Genomic DNA, 21,908 nt, shown 5'->3' on the forward strand with positions numbered 1-21,908 from the left:
TAGTAGCCATTGGCTACTAACCCCCCAGACCTAAACACACCCTTAAATTTAGTATTTAAGGGCTACCCTGAACCCTAGAAAATTAGATTCCTGCAACTACAAGAAGAAGGACTGCCCAGCTGAAAACCCCTGCAGCGGAAGACCAGAAGACGACAACTGCCTTGGCTCCAGAAACTCACCGGCCTGTCTCCTGCCTTCCAAAGATCCTGCTCCAGCGACGCCTTCCAAAGGGACCAGCGACCTCGACATCCTCTGAGGACTGCCCCTGCTTCGAAAAGACAAGAAACTCCCGAGGACAGCGGACCTGCTCCAAGAAAAGCTGCAACTTTGTTTCCAGCAGCTTTAAAGAACCCTGCAAGCTCCCCGCAAGAAGCGTGAGACTTGCAACACTGCACCCGGCGACCCCGACTCGGCTGGTGGCGATCCAACACCTCAGGAGGGACCCCAGGACTACTCTGATACTGTGAGTACCAAAACCTGTCCCCCCTGAGCCCCCACAGCGCCGCCTGCAGAGGGAATCCCGAGGCTTCCCCTGACCGCGACTCTTTGAACCTAAAGTCCCGACGCCTGGGAGAGACCCTGCACCCGCAGCCCCCAGGACCTGAAGGACCGGACTTTCACTGGAGAAGTGACCCCCAGGAGTCCCTCTCCCTTGCCCAAGTGGAGGTTTCCCCGAGGAATCCCCCCCTTGCCTGCCTGCAGCTCTGAAGAGATCCTGAGATCTCTCATAGACTAACATTGCGAACCCGACGCCTGTTCCTACACTGCACCCGGCCGCCCCCGCGCTGCTGAGGGTGAAATTTCTGTGTGGACTTGTGTCCCCCCCGGTGCCCTACAAAACCCCCCTGGTCTGCCCTCCGAAGACGCGGGTACTTACCTGCAAGCAGACCGGAACCGGGGCACCCCCTTCTCTCCATTCTAGCCTATGTGTTTGGGGCACCACTTTGAACTCTGCACCTGACCGGCCCTGAGCTGCTGGTGTGGTGACTTTGGGGTTGCTCTGAACCCCCAACGGTGGGCTACCTTGGACCAAGAACTGAACCCTGTAAGTGTCCTACTTACCTGGTAAAACTAACAAAAACTTACCTCCCCCAGGAACTGTGAAAATTGCACTAAGTGTCCACTTTTAAAACAGCTATTTGTCAATAACTTGAAAAGTATACATGCAATTTTAATGATTTGAAGTTCCTAAAGTACTTACCTGCAATACCTTTCGAATGAGATATTACATGTAGAATTTGAACCTGTGGTTCTTAAAATAAACTAAGAAAAGATATTTTTCTATATAAAAACCTATTGGCTGGATTTGTCTCTGAGTGTGTGTACCTCATTTATTGTCTTGTGTATGTACAACAAATGCTTAACACTACTCCTTGGATAAGCCTACTGCTCGACCACACTACCACAAAATAGAGCATTAGTATTATCTATTTTTACCACTATTTTACCTCTAAGGGGAACCCTTGGACTCTGTGCATGCTATTCCTTACTTTGAAATAGCACATACAGAGCCAACTTCCTACAGCTTGTTTCGGAAAAAACTAAAAACTGCACTTTTTCCGAGCTAACTTTCTTCATTAGCCAATATTTCCGCCTCAGTAGTTGTTACGTCCCTTTAGCGCTGGGAGGCCGTAAGGTAGCCATGCGCTCTATAAATCTTTTAAACTAAACTAAACCTCATCACTCGCCAAATCCCTCCCTCCGATGACACCAACACAGCAGCGCACAATTTCAACACATGGATCACCTAATGCGCCGACACTCTAGCCCCTCTTCGCCTGACATCTGCCAAGCGTGTACCCAAGAAAGCCAGCTGGTTCACCACCAAACTCCAGGGATGAAAGCGTACCTGCAGACGCTTACAGAAAAAATGGAGGAACAGCCAAACCAACGAAGACCTTGCCGCATTCAGAGCTGCAACCGCTGCCCACAGACGAAAAATCAAGAATACTAGGAAGGAGGCGCTCAGGGGGCGCATCAACTCCTCCGCACACAACTCTAAGGAACTCTTCTCAGTCATCAACGAGTTCACAGATTCTCCCCTCCGAAGCCACCAACATCCATCTATCACAGGACCCCTGCGACAAACTCGCCTCCTTTTTCCACCAAAAGATCCGGATCTACAACACCTTCCTTTTGGAAAATCCTAGCACTGAAACCTGTAACCGGCTCAACCCCCAGAACCCACCTAGACCATCAGCAGCTGGTCCACGCTCACCACAGAGGAAACAGACAACCTCATGAACATCACCCACTCCGGAGCCCCCACGGACCTCTGCCCACACCAAATATACATCAAAGCCAGCGCATCCATCGCCCTGAGCTCCGAAACACAGTCAACTGCTCCATCAACAGTGGCACCTTCCCCTAGGATTCGAAACACGCCGAAATACACCCTCTCCTAAAGAAACCTTTGGCTGACCCATCAGAACTAAATAATTTCCGGCCCATCTCGCTGCTACCCTACCCTGCCAAAATACTGGAGAAAGCAATCAATGCACAACTACGGAATTTTATCGAGGCCAACAGCTCCCTAAACAGCTCCCAGTCTGGCTTCCGCAGCAACCACAACACGGAGACAGCCCTCCTGGCAGCAACCGACGACATTAAATTACCCCTATACTGCAGCCATACAGCAGCACTCGTACTCCTCGACCTCTCAGCAGCATTCAACACGGTCTCCCATAGCACTCTGTGCATCAGATTCCATGACATAGGAATCTGCGGAAGAGCCCTGGAATGGATCCACTCCTTCCTCTCCGGGAGGATGCAGAGGGTCAGACTCCCGCCCTACACTTCCAGACCCACAGGAGTCAACTGCGGAGTCCCCCAAGGATCCTTACTGAGTCCCACACTGTTAAACGTATACATGGCCCCTCTCGCTGCAATCATCAGGGGCCATGGTATGAAAATCGTGTCAAATGCTGATGATTCTCAATTCATCTTTTCCCTCACCGAAGACCCGGACACAGCCAAAAGGATCTTCCACTCAGGAGTGGAAGCCTTTACCACCAGGATGAGAGAAAGCTGCCTCAAGCCCAATGCCGACAAGACTGAGCTCATCATCTTCGGAAACGCCACCTCAACTTGGGACGCCTCCTGGTGGACCATATCCCTCAGCACCCCCCTCCACCGACTGAGCACGCCTGCAATTTAGGAATCCTCCTCAACTCCTCCCTATCCATGACCCGCCAGGTAAACTCTGTTGCCTCGTCCTGCTGGTACACACTCCGCAAACTTCGGAAGATATTCAGATGGATCCCAGCAGACTGTCGCAGGACAGTCACCCAAGCCTTAGTCACTAGCAAGCTTGACTACAGCAACACCCTCTACGCCAGCACCTCAACCAAGAACATCAAAAAACTACAACTCATCCAGAACTCTGCTCCCAGACTCATTCTGGGCCTCCCTCACCAAGAACACATCTCCCAACACATGAAGACCCTCCACTGGTTACCATTCAAGAAGCTAATCACCTTCAAGCTTCTCACCCACACATACAATGCCATACACAATGCAGGACCAGCCTACCTGAACCACCACGTCTCCTTCCACACCCCCGCCAGATCCCTCCGCCCAGATGGCCCAGGCCACCACCCCTTGCATCTGCAAAACCACCACCGGAGGATGATCCTACACTGCAGCGACGAGCTGGAACAACCTCCCCCTGCACCTAAGACAAAGCCCGTCACTCAACATCTACAGGAAGAACCTCAAGACGTGGCTCTTTGGATGAGGCTCCTCTCCTCCGTGCCTTAGGACCCTCACGAGTGAGTAGCCGTGCTCTACAAATACTGATTGATTGATAGCACTTGGCACAGACAGGGGTAGAACAATCAATGCACTCTTTGGTGAGCACAATACATGAGATGGGCACCGGGAGACAGTTGGCAAAATGGCTCTACAAAGGTATACGTTCACACCTCCAGTTGTCATTGTCCCCCCTGAAAGACAAATGGGAAACTCGGATCGCTCGGCCACTACACAAATGACCATTTCTTTTACAATACGGTATATCATACCCAGTAACACACGATTCATGTTCATTCAATATATGATTTTTCATAGGGCATACTTGGCGCCCTCAAAGGTTCACATACTTTTCCCCAATGTGGTGTCCAGTTGTCCCCAGTGTCACATGGAAGAAGCGGATTTAATACCAATGAAATGGGCATGTCACCACCTATCATATTGGTAGGGAGTCTGTGAATCGTTTTGGTCACTAATGTAACACTCATACTGGGATATATTGATAATTGCATATTCCGCTCTACCCAAGATCAAAGGGGACCGTAATAAGGCACGCTTTGTAGACCTAGCATTACTTCTGGCGATTCAGATATCGCAATGGGGGAAATCATCAACTGCACCCTTGGTGTTGAGTTGGAGGGAGGAGGTATGCAGATGGGGGGGGGCAGCATAAAGCTCAGCACTACACAGAGAAGAACACAGAGGGTTACCTAAGTGACCAATCTCTATTTTGTGGGACACAATTCAGATTGCAAGAATCAAGCAATAATTGACCCGTACTGAGTATCCTGGAACCCGATAGTTATGACTAGTGGATATTCATAATCCCTTTTCCCTTTGTGTTATACATGAAGATTGGCAGTTGAATCGTATTCTGAAGATGGCACCTCTCGTTCCCTGTTTTATTGAGACCTACTCATGTTGGGAGCTTGACTATATTGGTGGTTGGGGTGGGAGAAGGGTGAGAGAGTTATTAGTTTATGACTTGAACAATAGAAGTGTGTTATGCTGACAGATGGAAATACAGAAACCTGCAATTACTTATTTTGAAATCTCTCCGCTGAAATTTAAGTCTATATTGAGCCATGCTCACTTTGAAATTGCTGCATCATGTCAAACTTCCCGTAATCGGGCCTGTATCACTGCTAAGTCTTTGTTTGCAAAAAATCAGTAAAATACTTTAAAAAAAAATAATGGTCAATGTTCTTAACACAGGTATTCATTATTTTTAATGCAAGCTGTCTATTTGTAATAATAATACCTATTACCAGCTTACAGTGGGTTTAAAGCACACCCATTGCTTACTATTGGTAGGCTTTACTGTCACTCTCCTTTGCTTGCTTATTATTTGTAAGCTGTGTGGGCTTTCCTTCCTCTTCTTGTGTTTGTCCCTCCCGTGGAGTATGGCCTCACTACTTGTTTCCTTTCACTGCTTACTTTTCGGCACAACTTTTTCTTTTTAGTTAAACACTCCAAGAGTGCATGTGTTTCCAACAGTTTCCCTTGTGTATTTTTGTTCCCCTCTCCACCTTTTCCATGTTGCTCTCTCTCAGCTGTATGCATCTCCCCTGTTCCCTCTGTGTTGTACTCGCTCTTGTGTGCTTCTCCTTTTGCATTGCTTTTGCACCCTTGTGATTCTCCTCCCGGCTCTATGTTACTCTCTCTAGCCCATATGCTTCTTTTTCCCCTCCTCTTCTCCCCCCCCCCCCCACTGTTCCTTCACCCCTATTGTGCTTCTGTTTCTCCCTCCTCCATGAAGCATCGCACCACCTGTGTCTTGCATGGTGCTTCCCCACACCCTCCACCACTGTGTTGCCCACCCCCACACACACACACACTTTTGGGAAGAAATTCATTACAGTATTCATTAATTACAGTATTTCTCTAAAGATTTTAAAATGTGATGCCTTCTGGTACATATGTCCACCTTTTATAAAGTTTTAATTATAGTGGCAGTGTGTACAGATTATGATAATGCTATTATCACTGTTTGTTGAGATAGATCTATAGGAGAAAAAATGTCTCAACTAATCATTTTTGGCTTTCAGATAAGGTACCCAAACATTTTGCCAAGATGTATAAAGCGAACAAAATGTTCTGATTCAGCACGAAGAGCTTCAAGCTACTGGGGAAATAGCCTTGGCAGCAGGGAAATTAAAACTAACAAAAAATTGTTTTTACTATCTTTCAGATACTTTGAAACAGTATCAGATGTCTTGAACTCTGTGAAGAAAATGGAAGAAAGCTTGAAGCGCCTTAAACAAGCTCGCAAAACTGTCTCTTCCAACGTTAGTTCAAATGGAGGCAACAGGGATGATAACAAGATCAGGCTACAGCTAGCTCTGGACATAGAGCATTTTAGAGATGAGGTAAGTGACTGTGAACACACCTGTATATTCTTGCTGATTACGTCTCTGTGATAGCTTTGTTTTATCATTTTACTAATGTGTCTTACACATTTTACAGGTTCATTACTCCACTGCGCTGTTATTAAGCAACCAATATTTCCATTGTATATGCATATAGCATGGATATGTGACTTATTAAACAGATCTCCATTTTAACTTCCTGTCAATAGCCACCTTAATATGAATCAGTTGGATGAGACATGAATCTTATTTACCGTATTCTACAGCAGGGTTAAATCAGGGTTATTTACTGGAAACTCAGATCTTATGGGCTGCAATCAATTTTGCTTCTCACTAAAATGTTTTTCTATTGGAGATACCATTTTGCCAGTTTATATAGCAGTATCATGCTCACTTAATCCTAAGTAAATAAAAAAGATGTGTTTATAAACCACATCATGTTTATTCTTCGTACATGGAACTTGGGTGTCTAGTTTTACCCTTTTATGTCTTGCCTCAAAATCTTTGACATTTTAGTGGCTACAGTGCCTTCCACTTGGGTGATAAATTCTAGGATGTGGGCTATGTTCTCCAATTGTTGCAAATCACACAATGTACTGAAGATGGAATTGATGGACATCCTTTAGTTTGCAGTTTGTCTAGCAGACAAAGGACTGAACAAAAGTGCAGTGAAAAGGGTACTCGACTACTATATATGATCGAGATTATACTTCTGTAGTCAATATTCCACTAGTGGCTAGATTCGTAAGTCTTCAGAGCATATTTCTACCAGTTGGTTTCAGGGTCCCTCTCTGGAATTAATATTTAATATTGACCTCCTCAAAATTGTAACTTTGGGAACAGTCACTTTAGCCAGGAGGGTTGGAGGGCTACAGGCACATTTGGCTTCTCCCCCATTTACCATGTTTTCTAAGAATAACATCAAGGACAGAATGACACTAAGTTAAGCCCTTCTTATTCCCGTAACTCATTTCAGAGGTAAATTTGCCTCAAGTGGTATCTTTGCCTCTCCCTAATAAAATCAGCAAACAAAACACACCATTTTCAGTTTCTTGGTTATGAACGAGAAGGAATGGAACTCCCAAAGGGACTTCAAGTCTGTATGCCAAGTGGAAGGATGCAGCTTCAGCCTTTCTGAGTTACACTTTAGTTGAGATCTGGCAGCTACCTAGGTGTAACACCTCATTGTTTCTCTAAACACTGTTATTTGAATGCTCATGCAAGATCAGATTTGTAGTTGCATTAATCTGTTCTTCAGAGTTTACTCTAGACTAATTTACAGTAAACGTGAAACCTAGTCCATCTCCTCTTAGAGCGTGTAACAGGGTTGTTTACACAATAAACCTGTGGTAATGAGTTTCCATTAAAGAACAAGTTGTAATTGTAATTGTATTTATATAGCGCTTACTACCCATGATGAGGCGTGTAGCACGCTACACTGGAACCCAAGAGGAATTAGTGGTGGATTAGTATAGGGAATTACGAGTACAGTATTAATATTTATATGAGTTAATTGGAGAAGAGGACATGTGAGTTTGTTAGTTGGGTTGACTAGAGTTATGGAGGGATAGAGGAGGGAAGAATCCAGAAGTGTTAATTGGGACTTTATAGAAATAGAATGAGGCTTGGGATGAGTAAAGGAGAGATGGAGGAGGGAATAGTCTGTAGAAAGGGTTAGGGAGATCTTAGTAGCAGGAGGGGTTTTGAATGAGTCAAAGGTGAGATAAATGAGGGAGAATTTAGTAAGGTTGTTTGGGAGATCATGGTAGTAAACTTAGGTTTGGGGTGAGCTAGATGCATTAGGGGAGGGAAGAACTTAGGCAGGTTTATTTTAGAGTTTAAGTTGTAGAATGGGTTTGGGATGAGTCAGAGTGGGGATGGACGATAGATTGATAGGGACATAGGGTGCTGGGGAGACAGAGTAAATCTTATAAGAGAGTATATTTATACTAGTTTTATTTATTTATTGTTATATATGTATATATATGCTCGATGGCATGTGTAGCTGCAGATACACATGCTGTGCATTATCCTGCCATCTAGTGTTGGGCTCGGAATGTTACAAGCTGTTTTTCTTCGAAGAAGTCTTTTCGAGTCACGAGACCAAGGGACTCCTCCCTTTCAGCTCCATTGTGCATGGGCGTCGACTCCATCTTAGATTGTTTTTTTTCCGGCATCGGGTTCGGACGTGGTCCTCTTCGCTCCGTGTTTCGGTTCGGAAAAGTTAGTTAACAATCGGAAGATGCGACGGTATTGTTTGCGCTCGGTATCGGGTTTGTGATAGCACATCGACACCGAAGAAAAGAAGAGCTCCGGCAGCCCTTCAGGGCTTCCACTCCTCAGTGGGGCCTGGTCGGCCCGACCGCGTGCGTGTTCAAGGCTCATGGAACGGACACCATTCCGCTTCTGCCCCAATTGCCTCGCTAAGTATCCTTATACAGACCAACATTTGGTCTGTAATTTGTGTTTGTCCCCCGAACACAAAGAGGATACGTGCGAGGCCTGTCGGGCATTTCGGTCGAAGAAGACGCTGCGGGACCGGAGAGCTCGAAGACTTCAAATGGCGTCGACACCGGCCAGACACCCCGATGTCGAAGAAGAGGAGACATTCTCCATTCCAGATTCAGACTCGACGAGCCAGAGAGTGAGCAGCCGACGAGGCAACAAACCGTGAGTAAACCAGCCCCGGCAAAAACTCACTCGAAAATCATGAAGGCCCAGGGGACGCCACTGCCGACAGGCCATGGCTTTACCCGAAAGCACGGTGACCAAGCATCAGCACCGAAAAAGGCTTCACAGCAGCCGAAGACATCCGACTCCGGTCGAGATACCGGCTCCGAATATACTCGCCACCGAGATCCCGGATCCAACCAGATCCGGCACCAAGAAATCGGTACCCCGAAAGCCAAAAAGGTTTCCTCTTAGCCGAAAAATACTACTGAAAAGGTTTTGGTGCCGAAACACCCAGCCTCGGAGCCGAAACAAAGCTCCTATACGGACGAACAGGGCCTTTCTCACAATTACAAGGCCACAGGTTTGAACAAGAACTGGGGATGGGAGAGCCAGACCATACCCAGAGGAGGCTCCATATACAGAAAGACACGGGGAAAATAAGTACACTTCCTCCAATTAAGATGAAGCGGAAGCTCCCATTCCATGAGGCGGATATGCAGCCAAAAGCAAAAGTGACTAAAGAAATAACAACACCACAGTTTTCTCCACAGCCATCGCCACCGGCCTCACCACATCTGTCCCCAATAGCAACACCCCCAATGGTGCAGTCACCAACGCACACAGGGATGAGCCAAGATGACCCAGATGCATGGGATCTGTACGATGCACCAGTCTCTGATAATAGTCCGGATTGCTACCCGGCAAGGCCACCACCACCAGAAGACAGTACTGCTTACATGCAGGTGGTTTCCAGGGCAGCTACTTTTCATAACGTAGCATTGCATTCAGAACTTATAGAAGATGACTTCTTGTTCAATACCCTGTCATCAACACACAACCAATACCAAAGTTTGCCAATGTTACCAGGCATGTTAAAACATGCCAAACAGGTGTTTCAAGACCCAGTCAAGAGCAGAGCCATCACACCTAGGGTGGAAAAGAAATATAAGCTTCCCCCTATGGACCCTGTATACATTACGCAACAACTGACTCCTGATTCAGTGGTAGTAGGAGCAGCCCGGAAAAGGGCAAACTCACAAACTTCTGGTGACGCACCACCACCCGACAAAGAAAGTCGGAAATTCGATGCTCCAGGCAAAAGGGTGGCAGCACAGGCAGCCAATCAATGGCGAATTTTCCAATTCGCAGGCTCTATTGGCAAGATACGACAGGGCACATTGGGACGAAATGCAACATTTCATTGAACACCTTCCCAAAGAGTTCCAGAAGCGTGCCCAACAGGTTGTAGAGGAAGGCCAAAACATCTCCAACAATCAAAAATGGTCGGCTATGGACTCAGCAGACACGGCGGCCAGAACAGTAAACACAGCGGTCACCATTCGGAGACATGCGTGGCTACGTACCTCCGGATTTAAGCCAGAGATCCAGCAGGCTGTGCTGAATATGCCTTTCAACGGACAACAATTGTTTGGGCCGGAGGTGGATACAGCAATAGACAAACTAAAGAAAGACACTGACACGGCCAAAGCCATGGGCGCGCTCTACTCCCCACAGAGCAGAGGCACTTTTAGGAAGCCACACTTTAGAGGGGGGTTTCTGGCCCAAACCACAGAGCCTTCTACCTCACAGGCCAGACCCACATACCAGGGCCAATACCAAAGAGGAGGCTTCCGGGGTCAATATAGGGGTGGACAGTTCCCTAAAACAAGAGGGAAATTCCAAAGCCCAAAAACCCCACAAAATAAACAGTGACTCCAACGTCACAAACACACAACACCAGTGGGGGGGGGAACTCACAGATTATTACCAAAATTGGAAACACATAACTACAGACTTGTGGGTCCTAGCCATTATCCAACATGGTTATTGCATAGAATTCCTACAAATACCACCAAATGTGCCTCCAAGAGCACACAACATGTCCAAACAGCACTTAGATCTGTTACAACTAGAAGTCCAAGCGTTGTTACAAAAAGAAGCAATAGAACTAGTACCCAATCATCAAAAAGGAACAGGTGTTTACTCCCTGTATTTCCTAATTCCAAAAAAGGACAAATCACTGAGACCCATATTAGACCTCAGAACACTAAATCTTTACATCAAATCAGATCACTTTCACATGGTGACACTTCAAGACGTGATTCCCTTGCTCAAACAGGACTACATTTCAACATTAGATCTCAAGGATGCTTACTTCCACATACCCATACATCCTTCCCACAGGAAATACTTAAGGTTTGTAATCCAAGGCGTGCATTACCAATTCAAAGTGTTACCGTTCGGGATAACAACAGCACCAAGAGTATTCACAAAATGCCTTGCGGTAGTAGCTGCTCATATCAGGAGGCAGCACATGCACATATTCCCTTAGACGATTGGTTAATAAAAACCAGCACTCAGCAACAGTGTCTTCAACACACAAAATACGTCATAGAAAGCCTTCACAAGCTAGGGTTCTCTATAAACTACCAAAAATCACATCTACAACCGTGTCAAATACAACAATACTTAGGAGCAACAATCAACACACAAAAAGGGATTGCCACTCCAAGTCCACAAAGGGTACAAGCATTCCAAAATGTAATACTAAACATGCACCCAAACCAACTCTATCAAGTGAGGTTTGTGATGAAACTTCTAGGCATGATGTCTTCATGCATAGCCATTGTCCCAAACGCAAGACTACACATGCAGCCCTTACAACAGTGCCTAGCAACACCATGGACACAAGCACAGGGTCAACTTCAAGATCTAGTGTTGATAGACCGCCAAACACACTCCTCGCTTCAATGGTGGAATCCTATAAATTTAAACCAAGGGCTGCCAGTCCAAGACCCTGTGCCTCAATACGTGATCACAACAGATGCTTCCATGGTAGGGTGGGGAGCACACCTCAACCAGCACAGCATACAGGGACAATGGGACGCTCAACAAAGCCAACTTCATATAAATCATCTGGAACTGCTAGCAGTATTTCTAGCATTGAAACCATTTCAACTGTTAATAGCCCACAAACACATTCTTGTCAAAACACAACATGACAACAATGTATTACCTAAACAAACAGGGAGAGACACACTCATCACAGCTGTGTCTCTTAGCACAAAAGATTTGGCATTGGGCGATTCACAATCACATTCGCCTAATAGCACAATACATCCCAGGAATTCAAAACCATTTAGCCGACAATCTTAGTCGAGATCACCAACAAACCCACAAATGGGAAATTCATCCCCAGATACTACAAACTTACTTTCAAAGCTGGGGAACACCACAAATAGACCTATTTGCAACAAAAGAAAACGCAAAATGCCAAAACTTTGCGTCCAGGTGTCCGCACTTTCACTCCAAGGGCAATGCGTTATGGATGAGTTGGTCAGGGATATTTGCTTACGCTTTTCCCCCTCTCCCACTCCTTCCGTATCTAGCAAACAAATTGAGTCAAAACAAACTCAAACTAATACTAATAGCACCAACTTGGGCTCGCCAGCCATGGTACACAACACTACTAGATCTGTCAGTAGTACCTCATATCAAACTACCAAACAGACCAGATCTGTTAACTCAACACAAACAACAGATCAGACACCCGAATCCAGCATCGCTCAATCTAGCAATCTGGCTCCTTAAATCTTAGAATTTGGACATCTAGACCTTAAACAAGAATGTATGGAGGTCATTAAACAAGCAAGAAAACCTACTACAAGACATTGTTGCACAAATAAATGGAAAAGATTTGTTTATTACTGCCATAATAATCAAATTCAACCACTACATGCGTCCGGAAAAAACATTGTAAGCTACCTATTACACTTACAAAAATCAAATCTAGCTTTTTCGTCCATTAAAATACATCTCACAGCAATATCTGCCTATCTGCAGATTACACATTCAACATCACTCTTTAGAATCCCAGTCATCAAAGCATTTATGGAGGGTCTAAAGAGAATCATACCCCCCAAGAACACCACCAGTTCCCTCATGGAACCTCAATATTGTACTAACACGGCTCATGGGTCCACCATTTGAACCCATGCACTCTTGTGAAATGCAGTACTTAACCTGGAAAGTAGCCTTCCTAATAGCTATTGCATCTCTTAGAAGAGTAAGTGAAATACAAGCATTTACTATACAAGAACCCTTTATACAAATACACAAACATAAAGTGGTTCTAAGCACAAATCCAATTTTTTTTTACCAAAAGTTATATCACCGTTCCACCTAAACCAAACAGTGGAACTCCCAGTCTTTTTTCCACATCCAGACTCAGTAGCCGAAAGAGCCTTACATACATTAGACATCAAAAGAGCACTAATGTATTACATTGATAGAACAAAACAATTTCGCAAGACAAAACAATTGTTTGTAGCCTTCCAAAAACCTCATGCAGGAAATCCAATATCCAAACAAGGCATTGCCAGATGGATAGTGAAATGTATTCAAGCCTGCTATATTAAAGCAAAGAGAGACCTGCCTATTACCCCAAAGGCACACTCCACTAGAAAGAAAGGCGCCACAATGGCCTTTCTAAGAAATATACCTATGACAGAAATATGTAAGGCAGCCACATGGTCTACGCCTCATACATTTACAAAACACTACTGTGTAGATGTGTTAACAACACAACAAGCCACAGTAGGACATGCAGTATTACGAACATTATTTCAAACAACTTCAACTCCTACAGGCTAAGCCACCGCTTTTGGGGAGTAACTGCTTACTAGTCTATGCACAGCATGTGTATCTGCAGCTACACATGCCATTGAACGGAAAATATCACTTACCCAGTGTACATCTGTTCGTGGCAGGAGACGTTGCAGATTCACATGCGCCCTCCCGCCTCCCCGAGAGCCTGTAGCCGTTTTAAGTTGATGAAAACTATATATTATATGTTGATAAAACTTGTAAATTTGTAAATATATATCACTTTTAATCACATTATGTACATACATATTTACTCCATTGCATGGGCACCTTTACTATATACACAACTCCTACCTCACCCTCTGCGGGAAAAACAATCTAAGATGGAGTCGACGAGTAGTACCTTTTGTTTTAGCTTTTTTGATTGATGATTTGTATATTCTGTTAAATTTGTGTAGATGAAGGTTGTCTTGAATATTGTTTGTTTTGAGCCAGATTGGTTGCAACCTTCTGATTTGTTGCTTTATCTTTTTAAGCTCTGTGTTTCTCCAAGGTGTTGGTTTTCTTTTGTACTGTTTAGTTATTCTGAGTGGTATTAATATATCGAAAGCTTCCTGTAGCCACTCATAAAGGTTTTGGAACAGAATTAATTGTATCTAGATCTGTGTTGGCTGTTAGTTGTGTCTCTAAGTCTTCAAAATTGAGTTTGCTTCAGGGTCAATAGATGAATGCATGTAAGTTGCTATTGGGTGTGTTGATTTGTGGACTTTTAGATTGGAAAGTTATCAAATGGTGGTCTGACCATGTGATTGGCATGATACTATGAACAGTAATTACTTCAGGCTTTGCAAAAATGACATCTAGGATGTGTCCAGCGATGTGTGTAGGTTTGTGTACAGTCTGATGTAGGTTCAGTGTGACTAGGCTAGTGGTGATAGCTTTTGGATGCGGCATATTGGGTTTTTGAAACCAAATGTTTAGGTCCTCAAGAATGCATAGGTTTGAGTATAATGTTATAAGGTTTGAGACTATCTAGAAAAGTGTTTGGAAATGTTGAGTTGTTAAGTGGAGGTCTGTAACAGAGGAGAAAGTTACAGAAGGAAGTTGGTGTAAGGTTGCATCAGGTGAGGAGGGCCTCATAACCTTGTATGGAAATGTCTGTTTTACTGAGATTTATTGCTTGTTTGAATATAATAGCTTGCCTATACGGTTTTGTGTGATGGTTTGATAGCCTGAAGGAACGGTTCATTCAACACTGGGACCATGGCATCTCCCAACCATGAATCCGTTACGAACAGTAAGTCAGGTTGTGTGTCCGTGAGGGGTCGTAGATGTGATGCTTGTTTTTTTAGAGCGATCGAGTATTTATGAGCAGCAGTTTAGAAAGTGTGTGTTTGTGGTGGTGTTTTGTTTTAGAGAAGGGTTAGCAGTATATTTTGAGCTTGTAGCAGCTGTGTTGTTGGTTGTGATAATTGTGTGAGGGTCACAATAGTCCTGTTTTTCAGTTTGTGTTCCTCTTCCAGCAGACTTAGGATGCATTTTGTTGGAGCTGTGTTTGTTGGTGATGGACTTGGTGGCTGAGAGAGACATGAAGAGTGTACTCTTTTTTTTTTTTTTTTTTTTGTAGAGAAGCCTTATTATGTAATAGACAAGGGGATGCACAGTTGTTTATTTTGTGTGTCTGTTTAGTATGGAAGGAGTATGGGTTAGGGTTGGTGGAGGAGCATGTGGATCATAATGTAAGGCTATAAATTTTGGAATGGATGAGAGGCGGGTGAATGAATGTTGCTGTGTTGGATTGCTTGTAGTAGATGTTTGTGAAGAGTGAGAATGTAGGAGTAAAGATTGGTCTGGATTTGTATTCTTTGTGTAGTCACGAAGTTGAGAGTGGGTGTGATGGAAAGTATTATGAAAGTTTGTGTTATTTTGATGTGTGAGGTCTGTTTTGTTTTGGTGGAATAGTGAGAGAAAATGATATAGTGTTTTTTTGTGAAGGATTTGTATGTGAGTTAATGCTAGTGAGTGGTATTAGAATATTACAGGGGTTGTTGTGTTTTGGAGAAGAGTGTATGAGGTGTGGAAGAGGGGATGCATGTGGGTCAGGGGTGTTTGTGTTAGTTTTGATCACTGGAAGAGGTAATATGTGGTGGAGTGGAGTGGAGTGTAAGGGTTGTATAGTTGTGTGTAATTGGTGAGGAGAGGCAGGGAGTTTGTACATGGTATGTTGGAAGGCTGGGTTTAGGTATTGCCGTGATAAAAAGGGGGTCTTGAAGAAGCAAATAGAGGATAGTGCTGTTGGTTTGTATGAACAGAGTGTGTGTATCTAGATGGCTCAAAGTAATATATAATATGGTTTTGTGTTGTGTGGGCAATGGCAGGTTCTGTTAGTGGCAATGGATAGAGTAGTGTTTGGTGTGAGAATGAAGGTGTTTACTGTTGTGGGTGTGGTGGATATCTGGGGTTTTGTGTTGGTTGATGAGACATTGCAATCTGTATGAGGTCAGTTTCTGATGCATGAGTTGGATATCTTTGCTGATAATATGTTTGCATGTTGATGGATGTGTAGAGAGTAAGGTCCTTTCTGGTAAATGGAAAATTGGACAGCATTTCTGGCCCCAGGCCCGACCTTACTTCAACAGGCCCAAACAGGCAAATGCCTTTGTCCTCTCCGCCCTTAGCCTCAATGCCCGGGCTGAGACGCCCTGAGCCCTAGGCTTAAATAGCCCTATTGGCCAATAGAAACCTAGTCGTAACCCTAAACCCCACAACCAATGGGAGACCAGCCCTATTCACCAATCATACCCCTAGCCCTGACAACCAATCACAACACTAACCCTAAAACCACGAACCAATAGGAATCCCAACCCAAGTACCAATCACAACACCAACCCTAAAAACATGAACCAATAGGAATTTCAACCCTCGTACCAATCACAACACCAACCCTATAACCATTAACCAAACCCTAATCCTTAAACCAATAGAAATAATAATCCCAGCAACCAATCACAACAACATAGGCAACAAACAGTAGAAACTTATATTAGGGCCAAGTTAACTGAAGCCCCTGTGAGAAGGAAGGAGGGATTTTTGACCTGTTTGTCAGTGTGCTTTTACTGTCTCACTGGGATCCTGCTAATCAGGACCCAGTGCTCATAGTTTGTGGCCTACATGCCAGTATGTTTTCCTGTTTTGTCAGTATGCTTGACTGTGTTACTGGAGTCCTGCTAACCAGAACTCCAGTGCTTATGCTCTCTCTGATTCCAAATTTGTACTTACATACTGGTAACCCAGTATTCCACTTCAAATTGGCATACTGGACCCCCCTTATAAGTCCCTAGTATATGGTACCTAGGTACCCAGGGCATTGGGGTTCCAGGAGATCCTTATGGGCTGCAGCATTTCTATTGCCACCCATAAGGAACTCATATAAACACTTCTTCAGGACTGCCATTGCAGCCTGAGCAGCACTATTTCACAACCATTTCCATTTTACCAGGCAACTTACCAGTCACCTATATGTCTAACCTTCAGTTCCTGAAGGCTAGGTGCAAAGTTATTGTATGTGAGGGCATCCCTTCACTAGCAGAAGTGCCTCCACCTTGTCCAGGACCAATTTCCCCGACTTCGTCAGTGCGGGGACGCCATTATAAGTGTGCACTACATATAGGTCAATACATATATGTAGCTTCACAATGATAATTCCAAATATGGCCATGTGAGGTGTCTGGGATTGAGATATTGTACCCCCAGTCTGATTCTGGTATTGGGGGGCCAATTCCATGCACCCTGGGGGCTCCAGCATGGACCCTCAGTACTGCCATACCAGCCTTCTAAGGTTTTTATTGCAGCCCCAGCTGCTGCCAACTCACACACAGGCTTCTGCCCTCCTGGGGTTTGAGCAGCTCAATCCCAGGAAGGCCGAACAATGCATTTCCTTTAGGAGAGGGGCGTTACACCCTCTCCCATTGGAAATAGGTATTACAGGTATGGAGGGATTTCCTCCCAGAGCCTCTGGAAGTGATTTGAAGGGCACAGATGGTGCCCTCCTTGCATAAACCAGTCTACACTGGTTCAGGGACCCCCCCCAGTCCCTGCTCTGGCACGAAACTGGACAAAGGAAGGGGGAGTAACCACTCCCCTGTCCATCACCACCCATGGGGTGGTTCCCATAGCTCCTCCAGAGTGTCCCTGGGTTCTGCCATCTTGTTTTCAGGATGGTTAGGTAACTCTGGGAGCATCTGAGTGGCCAGTGCCAGCAGGTGACGTCAGAGACCCCTCCTGATAGGTCCATACCTGGTTAGGGGACCAATCCCCCTCTGAGGGCTATATAGGGTCTCTCATGCGGGTGTTTCCTCACATTCGGTTTTGCAGGACTCCTCTGCAACCTCTGCTTCACCTTCTACCGACTGATTAACCGCAGAACTGCTCCAGGAACTCTACAACTGCAACAAAGTATCCAAGAAGGCTACTGCAACTCTGTAACTTCAGCTCCTGCCAGCAACTGCAACAGTTTCCAGGTTGTGCACGCTCCGAGGACTGCCTGTCTTCATCCTGCACCAGAAGGACCGAAGGAATCTCCTGTGGTGTGACGGAGTCACTTCCCTGCTTCAGCAGGCACCTCTCTGCAGCGGCAACCGGCACTCTGGGCCTCCTCTCTTGTTGGCGAACGTGATCCCTGGCACACAGGTGGTGACCCGAAGGGATCCTGACTCTCCAACGACCTAAACCAGCCTGCATCCTACGACTCAACGTGGGACATCTCTTGCGCTAAGCAGGAACCCGCAGCTGTCGTCTTTGGTGCATTTCTGACTTTATCTTCCAACCGGAGAATCCACTTTTGCACCTTCATCCGGTTAGCCGGGGCTCCTGTTCTTCCTGGATTCTTCATCTGTTCTTGGACTTGGTCTCCTCTCTCCACAGGTCTTCAGGTCCGGGAATCCATTGTTGGTGTCTTGCAGTCTTACTTGGAATTTGCATAATCCTTTATCACGACTCCTAGTGTGTTCTGAGGAAACTTGCTGTACTTTACTCCTGTTTTCCTGGGCTCTGGGGTGAGGTACTTTACTTACCTTTGGTGTTTTCTTACACTCCCAGCACCCCTCTACACACTACCCTTGCCTAAGTGGGGAACCGACTTTCACATTCCACTATTTTGGAATATGGTTTGTGTTCCCTCTAGGCCCATTCTAGCCTATGGTGATTTTCGCTATTTGCACTATTTTGTGACTGTGTACTTACCTGATTTTGGTTACTAGTGTATATTTTATGTGTTTTACTTACCTCTAAGATATTTTTGGCCTTGGGTCACAAAAACAAAAGTACCTTTATTTTTGGAAACACTGAGTATTGTCTTTCTTGTGGGTAAGTACTGTGTGACTACAGTGGTATTGCAAGAGCTCTGCACGTCTCCTAGTTCAGCCTTGGCTGCTCTGCCTGCAGCTACCTCTAGACAGCCTGGCTTCTAGACACTGCCTGCATTTCACTAATAAGGGATAACTGGACTTGGTTTAAGGTGTAAGTACAATAGGTACCCACTACAAACCAGGCCAGCCTTCTACAGCTTTTTCAAGGCAAAAACAGGTGATTTCCAAACACAATTTAAATCACAGAAATAGATTAAGCAGTCTCCTAAGCACACTCTTGTTAGCTACTGAGGTGTATGTGGCATTTTTACTTAAAAAAGAGGGAGGGGGGTTTGACTTTATGCAGTCTTTTGCCACAAACTAGGAGGGAAATTTCAAACAGTCACAGCTTAAAAAAAAAAACTGCAGTTTAAAAAGGCCAAGCTATCTGAAACAGGGAGCCTTCAGTAAACAGGCACGGGTAGCATTACAAAACACTTTCTAACAAATAAGTTTCCCAGAAACTCTGGGGCTCCTTACCTAGGTCTCCTAGGATTCCTTTATCACTGGGCTGTATTAGGGTGCAGGGAAAAAGCTGGACTCACAAATTGAAGGTGGCTGTTTTGGCGTTCCCTCCACAAACTTAATGGCCCAGTACAGGTGTTAGAGGAGGGGTCAGGTTGCCGCAGAGTTAGAGAGCCAATCGGCAAGCCCCAGCCCCTGTGGAAAGGGAGGAGGGAGCTGCTGCTCTGTTCAGAATCTCCTTAGATATAGACAGGCTGAATCCACACTTCCAAGCTAGCAGAGTCTACTTTCCAGGTAAGGGAGAGATTGTAAAAAACACTGAAATACTACTTGTCACACACTCAGATATTTGGCTTTTTCAAGGCAAAAACAGGTGATGCAGACAGTTTCCAAACACAATTTAAATCACAGATTAAGCAGTCTCCTAAACACACTCTGGTTAGCCACTGAGGTGTATGAAGCCTTTTTACTTAAAAAAGAGGAGTGGTGGGTATGGGGTTGGCATTATGCAGTCTTTTGCCACAAACTAGGAGGGAAATTTCAAACAATCACAGCAAAAAAAAAAAAAAACAGCAGTTTAAAAAGGCCAACCTGCCTGAAACACAGGGAGCCTACAGTAAACATGTACGGGTAGCAGTACAAAACACTTTTTAACAAACAAAAAGTTTCCCAGAAACTCTGGGGCTCCTTACCTAGGTCTCCTAGGATTCCTTGATACTGGGCTGCATTAGGACGCAGGGAAAAAGCTGGGCTCACAAAATTGAGGTGGCTGTCTTGGGGTTCCCTCAACAAACTTAAAGGCCCAGTGCAGGTGTTAGAGGAGGGCTCAGGTTCTTGGGAGTTTGAGAGTCAATCAGCAAGCCCCAACCCCTGGGTGAAGGGAGGGATGAGCTGCTGCTCTTTTTAGAATCTCTCTTACTTATCCTCAGTAACGTTCTGTTGGATAGTTGTGTATAATCCAGTCTATTCCTTTCTCCTACTATCTCCTACCTACAAAACATTGGTTCCAGTATGAATTTCAAGACTATTCCCAGACTATTCTAAAATTATTGTGTAATACTTATTGGCTTCATGCTAACATGTTGCGTTTTAAATCATTCACTCATTGAAGCTGGGACGCTTGCCAAAGAATGTTGATGATCCGTGGTTGTCTTCTCCACTAGGATCTGGGTGCCTCACATACACAAAGGAGAAACCCACTCCATGCATTAGGTGATCTAATTACCTCACATATAGGTTGAACAAAAGGGAGGAGGTGAAAGTCTCTGAGGATCCCACAAGGGTACTAGTTTGAGCGATAATGTGTTACTACTTTCTGTCTGAAAAGAAAAACATAATCCATTTCAGGGCTTGCCCATTAGTCCAAGCCTCAGATAATCACTGGCCCAACAGATGGCGGCATCAAAGTCTGCAGATAAATCCAAAAAGATTATAGCTTCATTGCTATTGTCATCAGGTTCATCAATCACTCTGTGCTCTGGCCAGATCGAACGCTTGTATGAAAATTTGGAGGTCTCTACAAAACGACATACTTTGACAGGGGTTACGCTCATTAGATATTCTTTGTGTTCCAGGGAGAGTTTTTTATGCAACAATTAGACAGTGGCCCTTTTTAATTCATCACACTACAAATGTCAATGACCATTAATTATATTGCGTACCAAAGATTGGACCACTTCCTTCCCTCCAAATAATTCCTTAAACAGAAAGCAATCTGTGGGAGAACCTGTGATGGTTCTTAATGTCCCCATATCTATCTGGAAAAAGTCCTACATGCTGCATGGGACCCTCCAAGAAGCGGTGGGGGCATCCTATCATTGCATAACAGATGGATTTTTATTGCAGTTCAAGGAACCTCATCTTGAATATAATTTACTTTAGTAAGAAAGTGGAGAGACATGACCACCTCTGTTGAATGGCTGACATCATTAGAGATAGTTAGTAAGCTAGAGGTGGATTTCAGAGTTCTGAAAAGTGCTTTGATGGAATTTTCAGTGGCCAAGAATGTTGCAGAAAAAAGGTTCTCGCTTCTTAATCATAAAAGGTTCTCCACGTGTATTCTGATGTTTAAAGCTATTCTTTCTCTCATTTAAGGCCTGAGATATACCGTTTACAAGTAACAATTATTTCCAGTTTTTCTTTTGACTCCTATGTATCCAGAGGTTCAGCCACTAGCTTCTTAGATTGATTTAAGGTGACTGATCAACATCAGCTGGAGCATCCTTTGTGACTTGTCTCAAGCTGCATTTTGCCAGAGTGGAAGGTACTGTTCTTCCATTGAAGCTGAGTGAGATAATGTGGCCATATTTATTCTTTGTAAAGTAGTATTTGTATCTTTTTTTTTTTTTTTTTAAAGAGAGCTCAGTCATTTGTTAGTCCATGGTACAGGTGTTGGCCAGAGAACAGAATTGGTTTCAGATATAAAAATCAGATTGGTTGGCCTGCATAGGAGAGAAGCCTCTTATTACCAGGGAAAAATCAAACATTTTCATTACAAGGTTTTGAATTTTAGAGTGAAGTAGTGGATCAGGCCACATGTATTCATTATTCTGCACCATTAATTTCTCAAAGGCAGTCAAAGAGAAGTAAGCCAACCAACCTGCCAAAACGTTTGTCAGCCTATTAATAAGACTAAGTTCAG

The 21,908-nt window shown here is 44.6% G+C and overlaps 1 protein-coding gene across 1 annotated transcript in view; it reads left to right on the plus strand.

The window, feature by feature from the left end:
- Positions 1–21,908, plus strand: part of COG2 (component of oligomeric golgi complex 2) — a 231,880-nt gene that overhangs the window by 195,786 nt on the left and 14,186 nt on the right. The window contains exon 17 of the mRNA XM_069234441.1: positions 5,942–6,119. Coding sequence (XP_069090542.1) covers positions 5,942–6,119 — 178 coding nt within the window. The remainder of the gene's footprint in view (positions 1–5,941; positions 6,120–21,908) is intronic.

Source organism: Pleurodeles waltl, chromosome 5 (genome assembly GCF_031143425.1).
Source record: "Pleurodeles waltl isolate 20211129_DDA chromosome 5, aPleWal1.hap1.20221129, whole genome shotgun sequence".
NCBI lineage: Eukaryota > Metazoa > Chordata > Amphibia > Caudata > Salamandridae > Pleurodeles > Pleurodeles waltl.